This window comes from Stenella coeruleoalba (genome assembly GCF_951394435.1).
Source record: "Stenella coeruleoalba genome assembly, chromosome: 12".
Lineage (NCBI taxonomy): Eukaryota > Metazoa > Chordata > Mammalia > Artiodactyla > Delphinidae > Stenella > Stenella coeruleoalba.
This window is the reverse complement of record NC_137158.1, coordinates 76,336,081-76,354,313: the sequence shown is the minus strand read 5'-3', so window position 1 is coordinate 76,354,313 and position 18,233 is coordinate 76,336,081. Positions and strand designations below refer to the sequence as shown.

At 37.3% G+C, this 18,233-nt stretch overlaps 1 protein-coding gene across 4 annotated transcripts in view; it reads right to left on the bottom strand.

Moving 5' to 3' along the window:
- The window catches only part of ESR1 (estrogen receptor 1), a 393,643-nt gene that overhangs the window by 144,461 nt on the left and 230,949 nt on the right, over nucleotides 1–18,233 (bottom strand). For all 4 annotated transcript variants that reach the window (XM_079939174.1, XM_079939176.1, XM_079939177.1 and 1 more), the window contains one exon: nucleotides 3,595–3,930. In XM_079939174.1, the coding sequence (XP_079795300.1) occupies nucleotides 3,595–3,930 (336 nt within the window). The remainder of the gene's footprint in view (nucleotides 1–3,594; nucleotides 3,931–18,233) is intronic.

The window sequence follows — 18,233 nt, the reverse complement described above, 5'->3', positions numbered from 1 at the left end:
GCACATATAGCAAAAAAAAAAAAAAAAAAAAAAACCCTATGATTAAAAAATGGGCAGAGGAACTGAATATACATTTTTGCAAAGAAGATATACAAATGCCAATGGGTACATAAAAATATCCTCAACCAATCATCAGGGAAATACAAATCAAAACCACAATGAGGTATCACCTCACATCTGTTAAGTTGGCTATCATCAAAAAGACAACGGATAATAACTGTTGGTGAGGATGTGGAGAAAAGGGAATCCTGTATACTGTTGTTGAGATTGTAATCTTGTGCAACCACTGTGGGAAACAGTAAAGAGTTCCCCCCCGAAAATAATGTAGAATTACCATAAGATCCAGCAATCCCATTTCTGGGTGTATATCCAAAGGAATTGAAAACAGGATATCAAAGAGATATCTGTAGTCCCATTCATTTCAGCATTATTCGAATAGCCAAGATATCCAAGATATGGAAATGAACTAAGTGACCATCAACAGATGAATGGATAAGGAAGATCTGATAAATCTATATCTACATAGATGGGCTTCCCTGGTGGCGCAGTGGTTGAGAGTCTGCCTGCCGATGCAGGGGACACAGGTTCGTGCCCCGGTTCGTGAAGATCCCGCGTGCCGCGGAGCGGCTGGGCCCGTGAGCCATGGCCGATGAGCCTGCGTGTCCGGAGCCTGTGCTCCGCAACGGGAGAGGCCACAACACTGAGAGGCCCGTGTATCACCAAAAAAAGAAAAGAAAACAAAAAATCTATATCTACATAGATATATAATGGAATATTATTCAGCTACAAGAAAGAAGGAAATCCTGCCATCTGTGGCAACATGGATGGACCTTGAGGGTATTATGCTACGTGAAATAATCCAGTCAGAAAAAGATTAATATTGCATGGTATCACTTATACACGGAATCTAAAAAAAAAAGTCAAATTCACAAAAAGAGAGTAGAGAAAAGTGGTATCCAGGGTTTAGAGGATGGGACAAATAGGGAGAGGTTGGTTAGAGTATAAACTTTCAGCTATAACATGAAAAAGATCTGAGGAGCTAATATAAAACATGGTGATTATAATTCAAAACACTGTATTGTATAATGAATTTGCTAAGAAAGTAGAATTTAAATGCTCTCATCAGAAAGAAAAAAGTAAATGTGTGAGGTGATGGATGTTTAATTAACTAGATGTAGGAAATCCTTTTATAATGTCTAAGTATATCAAATTACCATAATGTACACTTTAAATATAATTTTGTCAATTATACTCCATTAATGCTGAAATTTTTTAAAAATGAAATCAATTTACAATCTCTGTTATACTGATAGCCATCTGAGGATATCCAAATGTTCTATGCAGGTTTTTGTATCATACAGCTAATTCCAGGTACTTCTACAACTGCTTTCTTACTGCCCTTCTTACTAATGATGTTTTCTATTCCCTCTATATTAAATTATTATTATTATTATTCTCAAACTGTGACCATATAAATGTAATATTGTCTATATTAGATTTTTGGTGTGAACTATGTTTTTAATGACAGAGAGTAGTTGGATACAAAAAAGCTTTTTAAAATGTGACTTTGTCAAATTTCTGAGAAGTTTGACAATCATCTTCAAAGATGATTCCAGAAGACATTTTTTTCTTCCCTCATTTTTCATCTTTTTAAAATCAATGACTCTTTTTATTCTGCTTCGTCAGACTACTAGGCTTTTGATTTACAACAGCTATATTCCAATAGCATATATATAATTTCATTTTTGCCTTTATAATTATTATTTTTTTAAACCATCAAGTAACAAGATACAGTTTGGTCCAAGGATTTTGGAATCATTCAGGTCTTTTAAACTAATATAATCGAGTTATAGAGTGGTTTTGCTACACATCACATTATCATAAATTTGTTTAGTTCTGGGTTTAACAATGGGATGGCTAAGCATGGACGTAATATTTTCCTTCTCTTGATTTCCAGCTCCATTTTATTCCTAAATTCAGAAGATTATTGCCATGAAATTTTCATCCACTGGTAATGTATTTGAATTTAGTTCTCATTGTTTCAAATGCCCTTCAAATTTTTATAATTATAAAAATGTCATGATGGAAGTCTACTGATAAGTATGAAAAATGTATACTTGACTTCAACAGTGTTCTAGAACTAGTATTACCAAAACTTCATTCAGGAAAATATATGCTTATAGGACAATAAAACTTTATAGTAACTAGAGTTGGTTCTCAGGGATATGACCCTTAGCTGTTCGTTTGTTTTTTCCTCTTCTCCCAAAGTATTTTTTTAAACAAAGGCAATAATAAATATAAAGATAAAACCTATCACCACATTACATGTAAATTCCAATATTTACTTATCATGGGTCTGTTTCACATGGGAATGCTAAGGTAGGTAAGTGCTCATTAAAACTCCTAATTCCAAAGATGGCTGGGAATTTTTATTTGCCAGTTGGACTGAGTCTGAAATCTAAATATGCCTGTTAATCCCCATGTTTCCATGTAACCCAACCTCTGCTACCTAAATAGATGCCCTCTACCAAGTTGGGATCACAACATTGCTGGCTCCTTATTCAAAGGACCACATGTTCATATGTTAAGAAATGCAAATACATGAACCAGTATCTAAGGCCAGATATATGTTTTTCTTGGCCTATAATAGATCTCTAAAATGCAAGTACAAAGCTCCACATTTATTTAGTTTAATAAAAAAAAAAAGTCCCCTGCTTCATAGGTAATAATTAACTTAATCTATTAAAAGAGAGCACACAAGACAATCGCTGTCTAAATTCATTACTCATTTGATCTATAAGCCCAGAAAAAAGATTTAACTTCCTCTTGCCTTGGTTCATCTACGTTAGCTCCTGAATGGATATGATGGGGCATGGAGGAGGTCATTTTCTAGTCTTGTTTCCATAATAACTAGAGTTCTTCTCCCTGAACAACAAGAGCAACAGTCAAGTTTTACAGGAACACCAGTTCTGAGAGTATCAACTGAAGGACCGAGTATCACTTCAGCCACTGTCATCTTTCTACAAGCTCCTCTCAGGGATGAGAACTTAATTTATTTTTCTATTGTATTACCTTTGTCCTAAAATATTAAGACTAGACAGTTGAATGAATAAATGGCATTCAGTTTAAAAAAATTAACTCTTTAGTTTATAAATACCTTAAAATAAAACTTAAAATCTTTTAAGGTAAAATTGATGATTTATAATTTAGGTGTTTTGAAGAAAAATCCTCAATATTAAAAATTTATAGGGCATAGATCACTTAGTGTTAAAAATTTCTGCCACTGTGAACATATAATATTAAATGCATTTATTACCTAGAGTCCACCCCCAATTTTTTGGTGAATACCAATGGGTTTAAAATAATGTCAGATTAAAGACTTTAATCATCTAGATTTTGATTTCAAAACGTTATATCCTAACTTCCAGGAGAATTACAGTGTATGGATACTGAAAAATTTTAACCAATTCTGATGTAACCTTGAAACCAATTAGATAACAAACTGTTTTTTCCCACTGTTTCTCCCATGATACCGCAACCAGTTCATGAATCGTTAATGGCTCTGAAAAAAACAGTTGAGCTTCGTGTTCTTACCTGGCACCCTCTTTGCCCAGTTGATCATGTGGACCAGCTCCCTGTCTGCAAGGCTGGTCAGCAAGCCCATCATTGAAGCCTCACTGAAGGGTCTGGTAGGATCGTACTCGGAATAGATTATGGGGGGCTCAGCCTCCAGCAAGGCACTGATCATCTGATCGGCTGTCAGGGACAAGACGGGGCTGTTCTTCTTAGTGTGTTTAATCAAGAGTGGGCTCGGCCAAAGGTTGGCAGATCTCCTGTCTCCAGAGGGCTCCGCTTCGTTCCTGCCCTCCCCATCATCTCTCTGGCGCTTGTGCTTCAACATTCTCCCTCCTCTGCGGTCTTTCCGTATCCCTGAGAACACAGGGGAAAAAAAACACAATTTATTCTTTTTCTCATATAAACTTTCACAGTAAAACCATCTTCAATGCTAACGCCCTTTATTTTATTTGAGGAAAGAGTTTGGGGCACAGTTGTGCTGGTAAGCGTTTAACAACCAGCTGTCCACGAGAAAAAAAAAAAAAAAGGTTTTGATTTGTAGCATTCGCCAATTTCCATGGTGTAACTACTCCCATTTCCATGGCAAATTTCAAGCTAGTTGTCTGAGATTAAGCATCATACAAAACTCCTGAAAAGTTAACAGTAAGCTTTTATGAGCCAGTACAAGCTGGTCTAACAAGCCATTGGGGTGTGTGTGTGTGTGTGTGTGTGTGTGTGTGTGTGTGTGTGTGTGTGTGTGTGTGTGTGTGTGTGTGTAAGAGCTGCTGTAAAAAGGACATGATAATAATTATTCTTGAAATATGGCTTATATCAAAGATTGCTTCTGCTATGAATATTCTTTCAACAATAAATGAAAAAGGCATCTTTAAAAAAGCATTTAATAAACATCCTTATCATCCAACTACACCTCTTTATGGAAGACACTAAAGAGGAATGATTTATCCAAAACGTATCTGACAGCCTCTGGATCCTATAGGTGTTCAGTCAGTCTTTCATTGCTACTCAACTGTACCTCACCACCTGAGGAATTGACCCACAACCCTCAACTTGTTTACTTGGTTCTAAGATTGACACAAATGTATTTCTATTTTCCTGATACAAAAGTTTTTAAATAGTTGAAAATAGTTTCCCCCCAAAGATTTACCAGCTGTGGTTCCCACTAACTAAATTATAGGGCAGGGGAGACTCTACTCTCTTTTGCAGAGACTCTGAGGTTTGGCTCAGCATCTCAACCTGGAAAAGGCCAGGCTGTGGTGCTGAAATGTATCAGCAGAAACAAATATTTTAAAGGACAAAAATGATCACTAGCTTCCATATTTTCAAAAACTGTAATCTTTTCAAAATATGGCAGATAGCAGCAGTTCTTAGATTTATATAAAAGAAATAATCGTTTTGGTAAAAAGTTAATACAATTATTTTTAATATTAAAGACATGAGAAGTCAACATTCTTTATAACATATCACCTGTTCTCTTACTCAAAATGAATAACTAATGTCAGAACTTTGTTCTATGTCGTTCTAATTTGTCAAGGCGTTTGAACAAATGTGCGGTGGTGAATTTTTTATGTATAGCTTTTATTCTTGTAGGTCTAGATTAGATATGTTAGATGATACTAAAAATATAATGAAGCCACAACCCTTCCTATTTGTTCAGTATTAAAATAAGCATTTCCCAGAACTCTTGGAATAAGTAACAATTGTAAAGATTATTATCACTAACATGCACTGAGCACTCACCATGTGCTTAAGCACTTTAATATATACTTTACATGTGAGCATTTCACAACTAATTTAGTCCTCACGATAATCTTGTAAGGTAAATACTATAAAACTGCTGCTTTAGAAAGGTTAATGAACTTGTCTGAGACCATTCTCTATTAAGTATGATGCAAGATCCGAGCTCTGAAATGAAGTTTGGTTTTTTTTTCCAGTTAACAGAGTTTTAAAAATGTATCCAACAAAGTCGACACATTTAAGGATACCTAGAAGTAACATAGTAAAGAAATAAAATGAGGAGAATCGTTGTATCTGACCAGTCGTTGTCCACAGTCAGACATTTCAACTCTTTCGCTGCTAGATATGCTAACGAGAGTATAATATCTGAACTGAGGAAGGTGATACAGCCTACTCTCAGCTCATCAGAGCACACCTGGAGTATCACACAGTGCTGGATGCTGCAGAGACAAGCAAAACAAATCTATTCAGAGGAACTAGGATGGTGAGGAGATGTGAAATCAGGTCACATGGAGAACCACTGAGGAACTGAAAGGGGTTAGCCGAGAGAAAAAAAGACTTTGAGGAAACATGAGTGTCACCTTCACATGGGCTATACTATATAAAATGGCATTATGGTCTGAAGGTTTGTGTCCCCCTCCCCAAATTCATATGTTGAAATCTAATCCCCAATGTGATGGTATTCAGAGGTGGGGCCTTTGGGAGGTCATTAGGTCACGAGGGTAGAGCCTTCATGAATGGGATTAGTGCCCTTATAAGTAGAGGCCAGGGGGCCAGCTTACTCTCTCCACCCTGTTAGGATATGAGAAGACAGCTGCCTACAAGCCGGAAAGCAGGCACTCATCGGACACCAGATGTGCTGTCAAGCTTGGACTTCCCAACCTCCCGAACTGTGAGAAATAAATGTTTGCTGTTTAATCTACGAAGTCTATAGTATTTCTGTTACAGCACCCCAAACTGACTAAGAGAGATACATGGGTTCAACTTGCTCTTTATGAGCCCAAAGGGTAAAATAGAAAAAATATGTGGAAACTCTGAGCAGTCAGAGCTCACTGCAAGGAATCAGTTTGTAGGAGTCAAAGCTGACAACAAAGATAGAATCTGCTGCCGCAGGAAAGGATGTGTTAGATCACTGGAGGTTTCCAAGAATAGGCTAGACGAAGACTTTACAGGGGTGTTACCAAAGGCATTCAATTACCCAGTATTTGCACTACGTGACCTTCGATATACTTTCCATCCTGAGATTGTAGGACTCTATGTTCTTCCATTTAGAATGTAAGACCAGTGGCCTTGGAATGAAAAACAGGAAAAGAAGATCGAAAGCAAAGAATTCCTACAGGTTCACATTTCTTAGGAAATTCTGAGGTCAGAATTTTGAGAGGATGATTCTGATTGTTATTTACCTACTTTGGGTGGGAACTAGGGTGAAAAAAATGCATTGTTCGTCAATATTAAACAGAGTATAACTCAAATACTCTTTGCCCCCCTACTCTATAACTTTATAAAGAGATAGAGAATATGGACAGATCTTATTGGAAAGCTGCAGCATTCCAATAAAGTCTTCTAATATTAGATCTACATGGAAAGATAGAAGCAAGTGACTTGAATAAAGAAGAAATGGTGATATTGTTTACAGTAAGATGAAAGCAAGTTACCTGAGTAATCAAGTTATGACTATACACATGCATTTTACTTTTTAAAAATGAAGGCGATGCTTTATGTTATAACTGTAGTTTATCTTCATTTTAAAAGATTTCCAAAATAAAGACAAGTAGATAGAAGGTTAATGAAGCAAAACAAAACATAGTATTACCACTCCCTTTAAAAGTTCCCAGCAATCATACTACAGACAATCTGATCTCCAGAAGAAGAATTTTAAACTCAATTCAGGTTCTAGGAGTGACAGTTATAAAAAATTGTTTACCAAAGTATTTGTTCTTTTCGTAAAAATTTGTTCAATACTTACAATGTATATTCACAGATGATGCAGTGGGAAACAAAGATCATGTTACCCTCCATCAAGTTTTCAGCTTGGAGGGAGAAAGCCATGAATCAAAAGTTATTCTGTTATTTGTGGAATGAATGCATTAGCTGCCCAAAACACTATGGAAGGGAGGGGGAGGTGCTAATCGGAGGAGACAAAGAAGGCTTCTCTAGGAGACAAAGTTACATTTGAGCCAATTCATGAGATTTCCTCTCTTGGAGAAATTTCAAAGCTGACTACTCAAATGGTTTAGGCATAGCACTACTTAGAGCAGTGAGCTGAATCACCACACCACTTTGAGTCTCAAATATTTGATTCACGTTGTTGAACACAAGACAATAATGTCCACAGGCTTGGAATGCAGAACGAGAAAACACAACCAGAGAGATGGAGGAAAGAGCTAAATATTTATAAAATCATCAAATCGTCAAATAGGGTAAGATAGATTCAATTAGCATTAACAAATATTTTCTTAAATTTACCCCTCAATGTTCCATATTTTTCAAATGTCAAAGCCTCTATAAAATATACAGACAGAACAAAAATAGCAAGTTGTACATACTGTGTGGCCGACTGCATGTGATAGGATCCCAGGGCACAGCTCAATGAGGAAAGCAACCATTTCTACTTGTAAGCGGTAATTGTCATATAAGTAGTGACTATCAGTGTCACTACCAGTGATAATATTGCATATTTCATAGTAGTTCAAAAAAAATCAAACTGGAATTGAGTGGAACAGGTGAAAAATGGCCCAACTTCTACTATCTTAACCTAGGTTAAATGAGAATTGCAGATCACAACCAATAATTACAGCCTGTGTCACTATGGAATATACAGCCAGTTCCTAATTATATACAGTGATGGGGTATAGGAGTGGCATGCATATTTGAAATCCAAAGATAAATTTAAAAACTCATTCTATGCTCCCTACCAAGAATTTTTCCAGACAACATAGACTGATAAGTATTTTACTTAAACTCAATTTCCTTTGTCTAAATTATTTTAACTATTTTGGTACCTGAACAAAAGTTCACAAAGCAGGGGGGAAGAAAAACAATTAGGTTAGATCATGCAAATATTAAACAGGCAGCCTCTTGACAGTCAAGATGTTTCTTTGTAACAAGTAGGACTTTGGCTTGTAACGCCATATAAACAAGATGTGTTATCATTCAGCACCCCAAAATGTCATTTCCCAGAAGGGTTGAGCACAATATTTAGCAGCGCAATTCAGGTGTCATGTAACGGATATGCTAGTGTACGAACGTTATTAGCTCTCAAGTTGTGCCACTGATTAGACAAGAGTTGTATCACAGCAAATTTCTCTACATTCCTTTGAAAATTTCATAAGCTTACAATAATTCAGTGATTACCCTCAGGCTTGAGAAACAAACTCTCTCTCATCAAGCAAGCCCACCACACATGTGAAATGCCACCACTTTGAATTTTATGCCCTTGGGTTAAGCCTTCTCTAATACCCTGTCGCACTGTGGTAAGGATTTAGAAGCGGAGTATAGAACCTCTGCTTCGTAATACTCAATGTGAATTTGAGTGATTCTAATCCACTAGGAAGTGTTAATTTCAGGGAATTTATTAAACCAATAAGCACAGACGACTGGAATGAGAACAAAAGGGAGAGAGATGATGCCCAGGGCACTCTCTAAGATCCCTCAGGAATCTCTCTAAGGCTGCCTGGGCTTGGGGAGGTCTGCGGTAAGGCAGTGTAGGGGCTGAGCCCTGGCAGGGAGAAAGGGGCTGGGGACATATCCACTGCTTAAACAATTATGTCCTGGCCCTAAAATAAAAAGATCTGTCCTAATGCATCAAACTAGGAGTTTTGAAAGACTGCTTCTAATACTTGAGTTTACTTAATCATCCTTTTTTAAAAATTCTTTAAACTCTTTGGCTTGGTCATTATATCTTAGGAAAAATGAATATGCTACCTGAATATTCATTAATTAATAGAATTCATTGGCTTATTTGCTTCTAATGCATTCTGCTTTTTAAATTTTCTTTTTCTGAAATGATCTTTTTTCTTCTTAGTACCCTTTGCCTCTACAAAAAGCTACTATAACTTCAGTAAAGTTATTTCTCCAATTTCCCAAGACTACTTTAATGTATTATTAAATATTTCAAACATTTGCATAATCACCTTTCTTTTGTTTTTCAATAATTCCACATTATTCATGAGGTATTAAAAACCCAGGCAGAGAAATACCCTAAAAGCTTTTTAATTCAACATGTTGAAGAAAACAGGAGTGCTGATTAGTTAAGAATTAAATAAAGATAAGAACTAATGAAACTTGCACCAGAGAAACTTCCCTGCATCAATTCTAATGCTTTCCCTTCAAATACTAGAAATGAATCTTGTAAGGTAGGCACTGGTACAGTCCCCATTTAACAGAAAAAAAGAAGTTTAGAATAACTATCATGACCAAGGTCATACCAAGCGCAGCACAGAGATTTCAACCCAGGTGAATTATGTAATTATAGATTATTATTAATATTATCATAGCCTCTAAGTGGATCATTGATGATGGTACATCAATGATCCACTTTGAGGTGATGAATTATCCAGTTCATTTAAAGCTACTTAATGCTCTTCCTCTCCCTCCTTTCACATCCAACAAATCACCCCAACCTGTATTTACTCACATATCTCTTCTTTACTCCCTTTCACTCTATCTTTACTGCCACCATCCTGGTTCACACACTTCTCCCTTTTTGCCTAGATTGATGCAGCAGCTACTAATTTGTCTCCCTGCCTACCTTCAATCTTCCTTCCAATCAAATCAACTGGCAATTGAATAATCTCCATTACACACCTATTTTATCCTGTTACATATTGTCCATCTAAAGCTGTCAAACACCTCCTTAGCTACAGCAGTTGTTTGTGCTCTGAAGACTCTTGGCAATTCTAAGCAGTAGGGGTACAATTAGGGCTTCTGCTTGCCCCGTTCCCCCATTTGTCTAAAGCCGCTGTTTATATATATGTATTTTGTACTGGGATTAGGGAAATAACTCATTTTTAAAAGGGTTTACTGGTTGTATTTTAAATTTAAAAAGCCACTAACCCACTGAATAAAATCCAACACTACACTGACTCATGAATTTCCACAAATAATCCCAAAGTACTTTTCAAATCTATCTTTACAAATCCCCTCCACAAACCTTTACTTTTTTATGAAACAGGGTTGGCCTTGCCACTTTTTATAATACTTCCCAACATCACCACCTTGTACAATTTCCACTCCTCTTATATTGGCCACCAAATCCCAAGTAAAATCCCATAGTCAATCTTGGACCCCACTCCAGTCTAGTGGCTCTACCTCCTTCATTCTTGTAGCTTTTCTTTCATCTTTTTCTTTTCTTGTGTCATTCATCGGATAACCATCATGTACTAATTTCTGTGTTTAATTACACCTGAGTTCCCCCTCCCTGGCTATGGCCTCGAATTTCTCTCCAGGCAGGAAGTTGGAGCAACAGTAGGGCTCACCTCATCTATTTTCCCTTTCTCAAGAAACACTGCCCCACGCTGCCTGATGTCCAAGGTTTAAAAACAGTTGTTTCATATATTATATCCATTTTTTAAAGATACTTCTGTTGGGAGGCAATAAGGTTAGAACTGGAAAGCAAAATAGGTCTGCTATTATAGTTGGAAACATCATTATCTCCCTGCCCATAACTGACTACTTAAGTAAGCAGAAAATCAATATGAATGGAATTGACCTCAAAAATACTATCAATCAACTTGATTTAATTGATATTTATAGAAGACCCCATCAAATAACAGATGAATACACATTATTCTCGAGTTCCAATGGAACATTCACCAAGACAGACCACATTCTGGGCCATAAAAAGACCCTTAACTGTTATAACTTTATCAACTAGAGTACAGTGTTTGTGTATAGCCCCTTTTGCCTTTAAAGGTTATAAGAACTGTGAAACCACTCTTAGGTATATTGGAATTAAATAATTAAGTAAATGAATGGCACATAACGGGAGCCAGGTTTCACACTGTTGCAGAAAGAAGTGACTTGTAAGTAAGAGAAGACTAGAATGATCCATGCTGTAATGGCAAGAGTTGGAGACATCAGTGTGTATTCATTTTTAGCTTAAGACAGATACAGATGTTAAGCTGTATGAAGATATATAAATAAAAATATTTATAAATAGGTGTATATACATGGGCTAGTACAAACACATACATTGCACTGTCAGCTTAGAGGTCCTAGAAGTAACAATATCCCAGGAACAGAAAGTACATCTACTGCTCAGATCTTGGTTTCCAATAAGAGAACCATGACTCCATGGAAAAATGGCTGATTCTAGGCCTGGGGAAGGAAATATACAAGATGAGGCTGAACTAAAAGGAAGAACGTGCTCCAAAAAAAAAAAAAATCGCTCAATGATGTGTATGTCAAAAGAATACAGGAGCCAACTCAGAAAGCTCCCAGTGCCAAGGATGGGACAACATGAGCAGCAAAATAAATAAGAATTGGATTATATCCCCAAACATAAATATCCATGAGTCTATACTGATATAAATAAATGACTGAATAAATAAATTAACTGAGAATAGCAACTCCAACTAATCTATGTAAGTACTCCAGCCTTAAGGAATAACCCCCCATTCCTTAAGTATGAGCTGCACATAAGCACTTCCTTCCAAAGCTAACTGTGTGAAAAAGGAGAAGAGAAGAATAATCTTACAGTACAGAAACCTAACAAATCCTTCCTGAAGTAAGGTTGTCAAGGTCAACATCAATAGTGATAAGTCATATTGATTGATTATACGTACCCTTGATATGATGTGATGACAATGACACTTTACATTTCTGGTCTCCCTCCCAGAACTCATTAACCCCAGTCTAACCATGAGAAAAACATCAGACAAATCCAAACTGAGAGACATTCCACCAAATATCTGACCAGTAATCCTCAAAACTGGCAAGGTCATCAAAAACAAAGAAAGCCTCAGAAACTGTCACAATCAAGGGGAGCCTAAGACAACATGAATACTTAATATAATATATCCTGATGGGATCCCGGAACAGATGAAAAGTATTGGGTAATAGCTTAGGAAATCTGAACAATAATTGACTTCAGTTAATGATAAAATATCAATATTGGTTCATTCATGGTGATGAAAGTACCATATAGTAGTATGAGATGTTACGCACAGAGGAAACTGGGTGTGGGGCATCCGAGATCTCTCTGTACTATTCTGGCAATAGTTCTGTAAATGTAAAATGGATCTAAAATGAAAAGTTTAGTTCTTAAAAGTCAAGGGCAAAACACTGAGCAAGAAGTGCTTTTATATAATATGAAAATTAATTTTATACTGCTCCCTGATTGTTTGGAATAACTAGTCACTGCCATTCACGCCGCTATGTTGAAGGAGAACAGCTGAGTCATCCTACCCAAGGGCTTGCGTCAAAGTATAATTCTACATTCATGATTGCATTGTGTATGGAGAAGACCATGGAGTTGGTCAAGAGGAAAATTTAAGGCTGTCAGAGACACCGACCTATAAATTGAAACTACAAAGATTGTATCTTTGCTGCTCAAAAAGTTTTCAGGATGTAGAATAAGCTTTGTAACTGGGCACATAAATTTAACCCTGTTGTAGCTTTTTATCTTTTCCTAAAATATATAGAGAGAGGGAGACAGAGAAAGAGAGAGAGAGAAAGAGAGTGTTAGTTATGGTCAGTGTTTAACACAAGTTAAAATTATAAGCGTCTCCTATTAAAGACATACAACAATCACAACAAAATATCAAAGACTACTCAATTACAAACCACATGAAGGCAGAGATTACATCTGTCTGGTTTACCAGGAGACATAATTACCTACTAGACTTCAATAGATATGGCGGTGGAATACATAAATGAGTCGGTAGGACCTAGAATCACATTGAATATATTAATAACACAAGTTTGATATATTAAAACATCTTGGAATTCCAGTTGTTGGAATTTTATTATAGCAGTGTTTGAAATCGGTCTTTCTGGTAAGGCAACTCACTTTATGTGATCAATTTAAGTAACAAAAGTCTTAAATAAATTGCTAAATAAAAGAAGTAAGTTAGGATCAGTCTTTCCACATTCAATCTCCTGACCCAGCTATGTATCCTAAGTACCCTGTGGTCTGATTTTATGACTTGATTCCTCTGTCCCCTCCCCATATCGTTAAGTTTTGTTTCCATTATCTTACATAACTTTGGAATAAATCTGTTAGTAGTGGGGAGAAGGTCGTGTACATGATCCAGACAAGGTCGGTTAATTCAGTTTTCCTTGAAAGTAGTTAATTATTAACTTTTCCACCAGGCTACTGTCACCACCACCAGTTAACCTCAATTGTCCCAAGTGCTGTATACCAACTAACTTGGTCCTTCTCCTCCAGCCCAGTGGCCTATCTATCAACCTGTCAAGAGACTGCAGTACTCATGAGGAGCCGTAATATCCCATGGTGTCATCTGCCAGCATCCAAATTCAAATAAACTGGCAAGTTTTCTTAACACTAGGCTCCTCTGGGGTGATTAACCATGGTGAGTTAATTGTCCTTGATGAGTAAACTTGTGTACAGATGAGCAGTGTTTCGTCCCGTGGATGCAAAGAGCACATTTCCCCCCTTTGCTCCTAAACTAGGACTCCAGTGGCATCTGCTCTAATTATTCCATTGGCATAAGAGTAACCAGAGCCCCCCATGGTGGCCAATCATGCTACCCCAGCCCAGTCTTCATGCTTCTTCCCAGGCCCCAGAGCTAGGTTCCTATCTGCTGTGACAATAAGAACTCAGCAGTGATGGAAGGGAGCAGCTGAAGTTCTATGACAGGAGAAAACTTAATTAATATGCTGTCAGCTCTGCCTGGTCACGCCTGTTCCATCGTAGAGTGTGTGCCCAGAAGTTTACAACAGCCCACGTTTCTGCCCTGTTGAGCTGGTGTCGTCTGCCAGAAAGGCACTTGACAAACACCAACTGCAGAAGTACACAGTGATTCTGCTCTGCAATTAGCATGTATCTATGTTTACAATCTGGAAAACAAAACCCATATATGTTATTATTTTGAAAAGGAATTCTGCAAGCAAGTGCGGAGAGAGTATTCATCTCTGTCTTCACCAAATCGTATTGGAAAACCATGATTTGCTTTGATAATATTTGATAATTTATCCAGTTTACTTTGATGAAATTTTATTTCAAAATGGATTGTATTGTTCCTGTTCTGACTTGTTGCTGTACTGCTTTACAAATGTCCCTTTTGGAAGCTGAAGCAACCAAAGAGGTAGCCTTCGTATAGGAATGCACTGTTTTGGAATTTTCCCAAAAGTTTAGACAGGGAGTGCCAAGAAAGGGAAATCAATCACAGGTTACCACACCTTTAATTGCATGTCAAATCATGCTGCCTTATCCCAGCAACAAAACCAAGTGTCCAGGTCCAGATCGAGTGGGGAGTAAGTCACGATCCCGTGTGATCTCAATGACATCCGTTTTGACTTAAAAGCATAATGTTCACTCATAAAACTGCTGTGCACTTTAATAAAAATTCGGCTAATAAACCCTTGTTTCTAGAGGCAGCTGTGGCAGGCTGTTCTATAAGAATCTGATTTATTAATAACAAAATTTATGGGGTGAGGAGAAAAGCAATACATATTTTTCTTGCCTGGCTTCATTTCCCTGTAATATCTTAGTGATGAGTCTCCTGCTGGCAGGCATTCTGTAGCCAAGAGGAATAAATAAGACACCAAGGTTTAGCCTGTGAAGTTCTCACTTTTCTCCCATTTCTTAGCAGTTCTGCTACTCAGGCCTGCAGTTTTCCCTTCTCCAACTTATAAAAGAAACAGTTTGTCTCCCCACCTCCCCATGGGTCTCTTCTCTGTCTCATGCTGATCGGTGCGGCGTTGGATACAAATGAAGTCCTTGTTGTCTTTAATTCGGTCGTGGATGAGCCTTCCCAGCCTCGCTTGAGTCACCAACATCCAATTACATTCTCTTGGACCAGAAGTGCCTGCCAGTGGGACAGTCATCTTACAACAATCCTACAACTGGGTCAACAAACTAGTTCACCCTTGCTGGTGATTTAACAAGTCCTCAAGTGGGTGAATGTCATATTTCTTGAGGCTTAAAAGGGTCTATTCCTTTCTACAAACTCTCATTTGTGAACTCTGTCACCTTAAATCTATTAGAAATCTTTCATACACCCTACAGCTCAGACCTGGGCAAATTAGGGGCTCGATAAATATATGTTAAATGATGAATTTGTTACTTGACCTGGTAGCTAACAGAAATCACTGGGCTCCTTTCCTGAAATGTTGACTTGAACAAGTACTAATAATAGAGGAGGGGGAAACAGAATTATCAAGAGCCTTCAGGAGCACAAAATTCTACCCCCCGTATTAATAGAGAGCTCAGCAAAAGGAAATATCTCATTCTTACCACCAATACAGCAGGAGCAATTCTTTGTCACCATACTTATGCCAAAGGAGCCCCTATTGCCCCAAGCCAGAAAGTTTCTCTCTCTGAAACATGCCAAGAGTTGAAAGTTTCTTAATGATAAGGACTGTGCCTAGTTCTCTGTATTTCTTGCTAGATTTAACTCTGTACCTTGTAAATAAATTAGCTTTCCTAGGTAATGATCAATGAATGTTTCGTGTACTGACTAGAACCAGCGCCTTTCAAAGAAGACAACATTCCACTGAGGGTAGAAGTATCATCTTGGGGCCAGGTTCTCCTCTATAAAATCTCCATTTTCCTCTTCTTCGACTCTATTTCAGTGTTAGCGACTCCTCATTCAATCCAAGCAAAGTAACAGATTTATTATACTGTGATTTCTTCCTGAATATCAAATATCTTGCCCCATCTGATTTGAACTCCATTATTCACTCTCACAAGTTCTTATCCACTTTTCAGAAAAGTTAATGCATCTCGATGCAGGAAGCGTGGCCACATCTGTTTGCCTCACCAAATACCAACTGGATCCTTTGTTTACAATTGCCAGAGCTGAAATTCTATTGAAAATATCTTAAACAAGCATGTTTATTAAATGTCAAATACTAAATACATGCTGCTCCAGAATACTTGTTCTTCAGTGGGAAGATACCTAGCAACCTGACATAACTACTGGTTTCCTATAAAACTAGATTTCCACCGCTAAGGATGCAGGAAGAGAGAGAGAAAAAAAGAAAGAAGTCCTCAGTCAGAATGCAAAAGCTGATGTCAGTAGTTAGGGTAGTAGAAGATATTCCAAAATAAGCTGGCCGGAACACTCTTAAACTCACATAAGATGCAAACTTAAAAAAAAAATCTGTAAAAACAGCTCAAGACTTGGATAACACATCAATGATAATAACAGTCCAATCATAAGTCGAACTTACAGAATCTTTGAATTCTTTGAAGTCCTAATACTTTGTGAAGATAATTAGGTGGGTTCCTGGCCTCATACGTATTGCACCTGTGTCCATTTCTAAAAGCCAGTCATTTTGCCCATGTTTAGTGCAAATCAGAAGTTATGATAAAGGATAAAGAGTTGAGCATCAAAATGAAGATTGTAGCCCAAATGAAAAAAAAAATACTCCTATTGCTGCCATTTCAGAGAAAAGTTCTTAGACTTTACTCATAGCTCATGAAATTATAGATGTGTAATTAGGGTATGTTCCAAAGGGAGATATAGGTGGAAAATTAATTGCAGATTCCAGCTTTCTTAGTAACGAAAGGGCTTCCCCAGAAGCATACTGTCCCTTCTGGAGAGAACACAGGGGGACTTCTGCCCTTTCTCAGGAGGGCTGGTGCCACAGCCCCATATATAATCAGCTTCATCAAATTCTCTCATTCTTGCCAGTTGGTAAGTGTATATCTCTTTTAAGCTTACTATATTTTTGGAAATCGTTACGGCATATAAAGTATATTTTTATTGTGACTCTGGGATGTCCAGTAAACAATCTGAAATTATCCTGTTTAAACTGGCAGGGCTTTGATTCCATTAAGAAAGAAGCTATTAGAATCGAACACATGGATTTTAGGTTTATTCATAGGAATACCTCAGTGTCTAGGGCCTCCAGCCTTCCAGAAAAAGCCTGTGTAGTCATTAAGTTAGTGATGACTGTCTGAATGGTCTGACTAGGGAAAAGGTAGAAGAAATTGTTTCAAGCCAGCTGATAGACTTGTTTTGTAACTGAATAAGAAATATTTTAAAAACTAGAAAGAATATCTAGTTGAGATTTGATCAGATGGGCTATTCCATCTAATACATTCTAGAGCTGATACCAAGGTTTTAGCTGGTAGAGGAAGTGAAAGCAAGTTTAGCTACCCATGGAGTACATTTATGCAGTAATGATAATAAAATGGTTTTATCTAGGCTGAAGTTCACCTATCCTGAATTCAAAGCAGAAGTGCCCATTTCTTGGAAGGACGAGAATTATCATTATGGAGGCGATTATACTAGGGTGCTTTACATATCACTTCACTGAAACATCTGAGATATTAACCCCAATTTTATAAATGAAAGGGCCTGTAGAGGTAACGATGGCTTAACCCAAAGGCACACAATTAGGAACTGACAAAAAATTAGAACTCAAGACTGCTAATCTCAATGTCCATGCCCTTTTACTCGCTATACCATCCCCAATACTACTATGATTTGTCAAATGTCATGATGATTTGCCTTATTGGCTGTTGACTCAGTGCACAGGATATGCAGATTCTCACTATCGTTTCTTGATATTATATTTATTATGAGTTATTTTACTTTGGCTACATTGCACATCATGCAGTAACATGAACATGCTAGCAAATTCTTTCACAGTACATGATGATTTTTGAACTCATTCAGAAGTTACGCATCCAATATGATTAAGCAGGACAGAGAGTTTCAAACAATAAGCAGATGGGTTTTAAATACAGCAATGTACAGATGATGAAGTCAAAAGAAGGCTGAAGATAT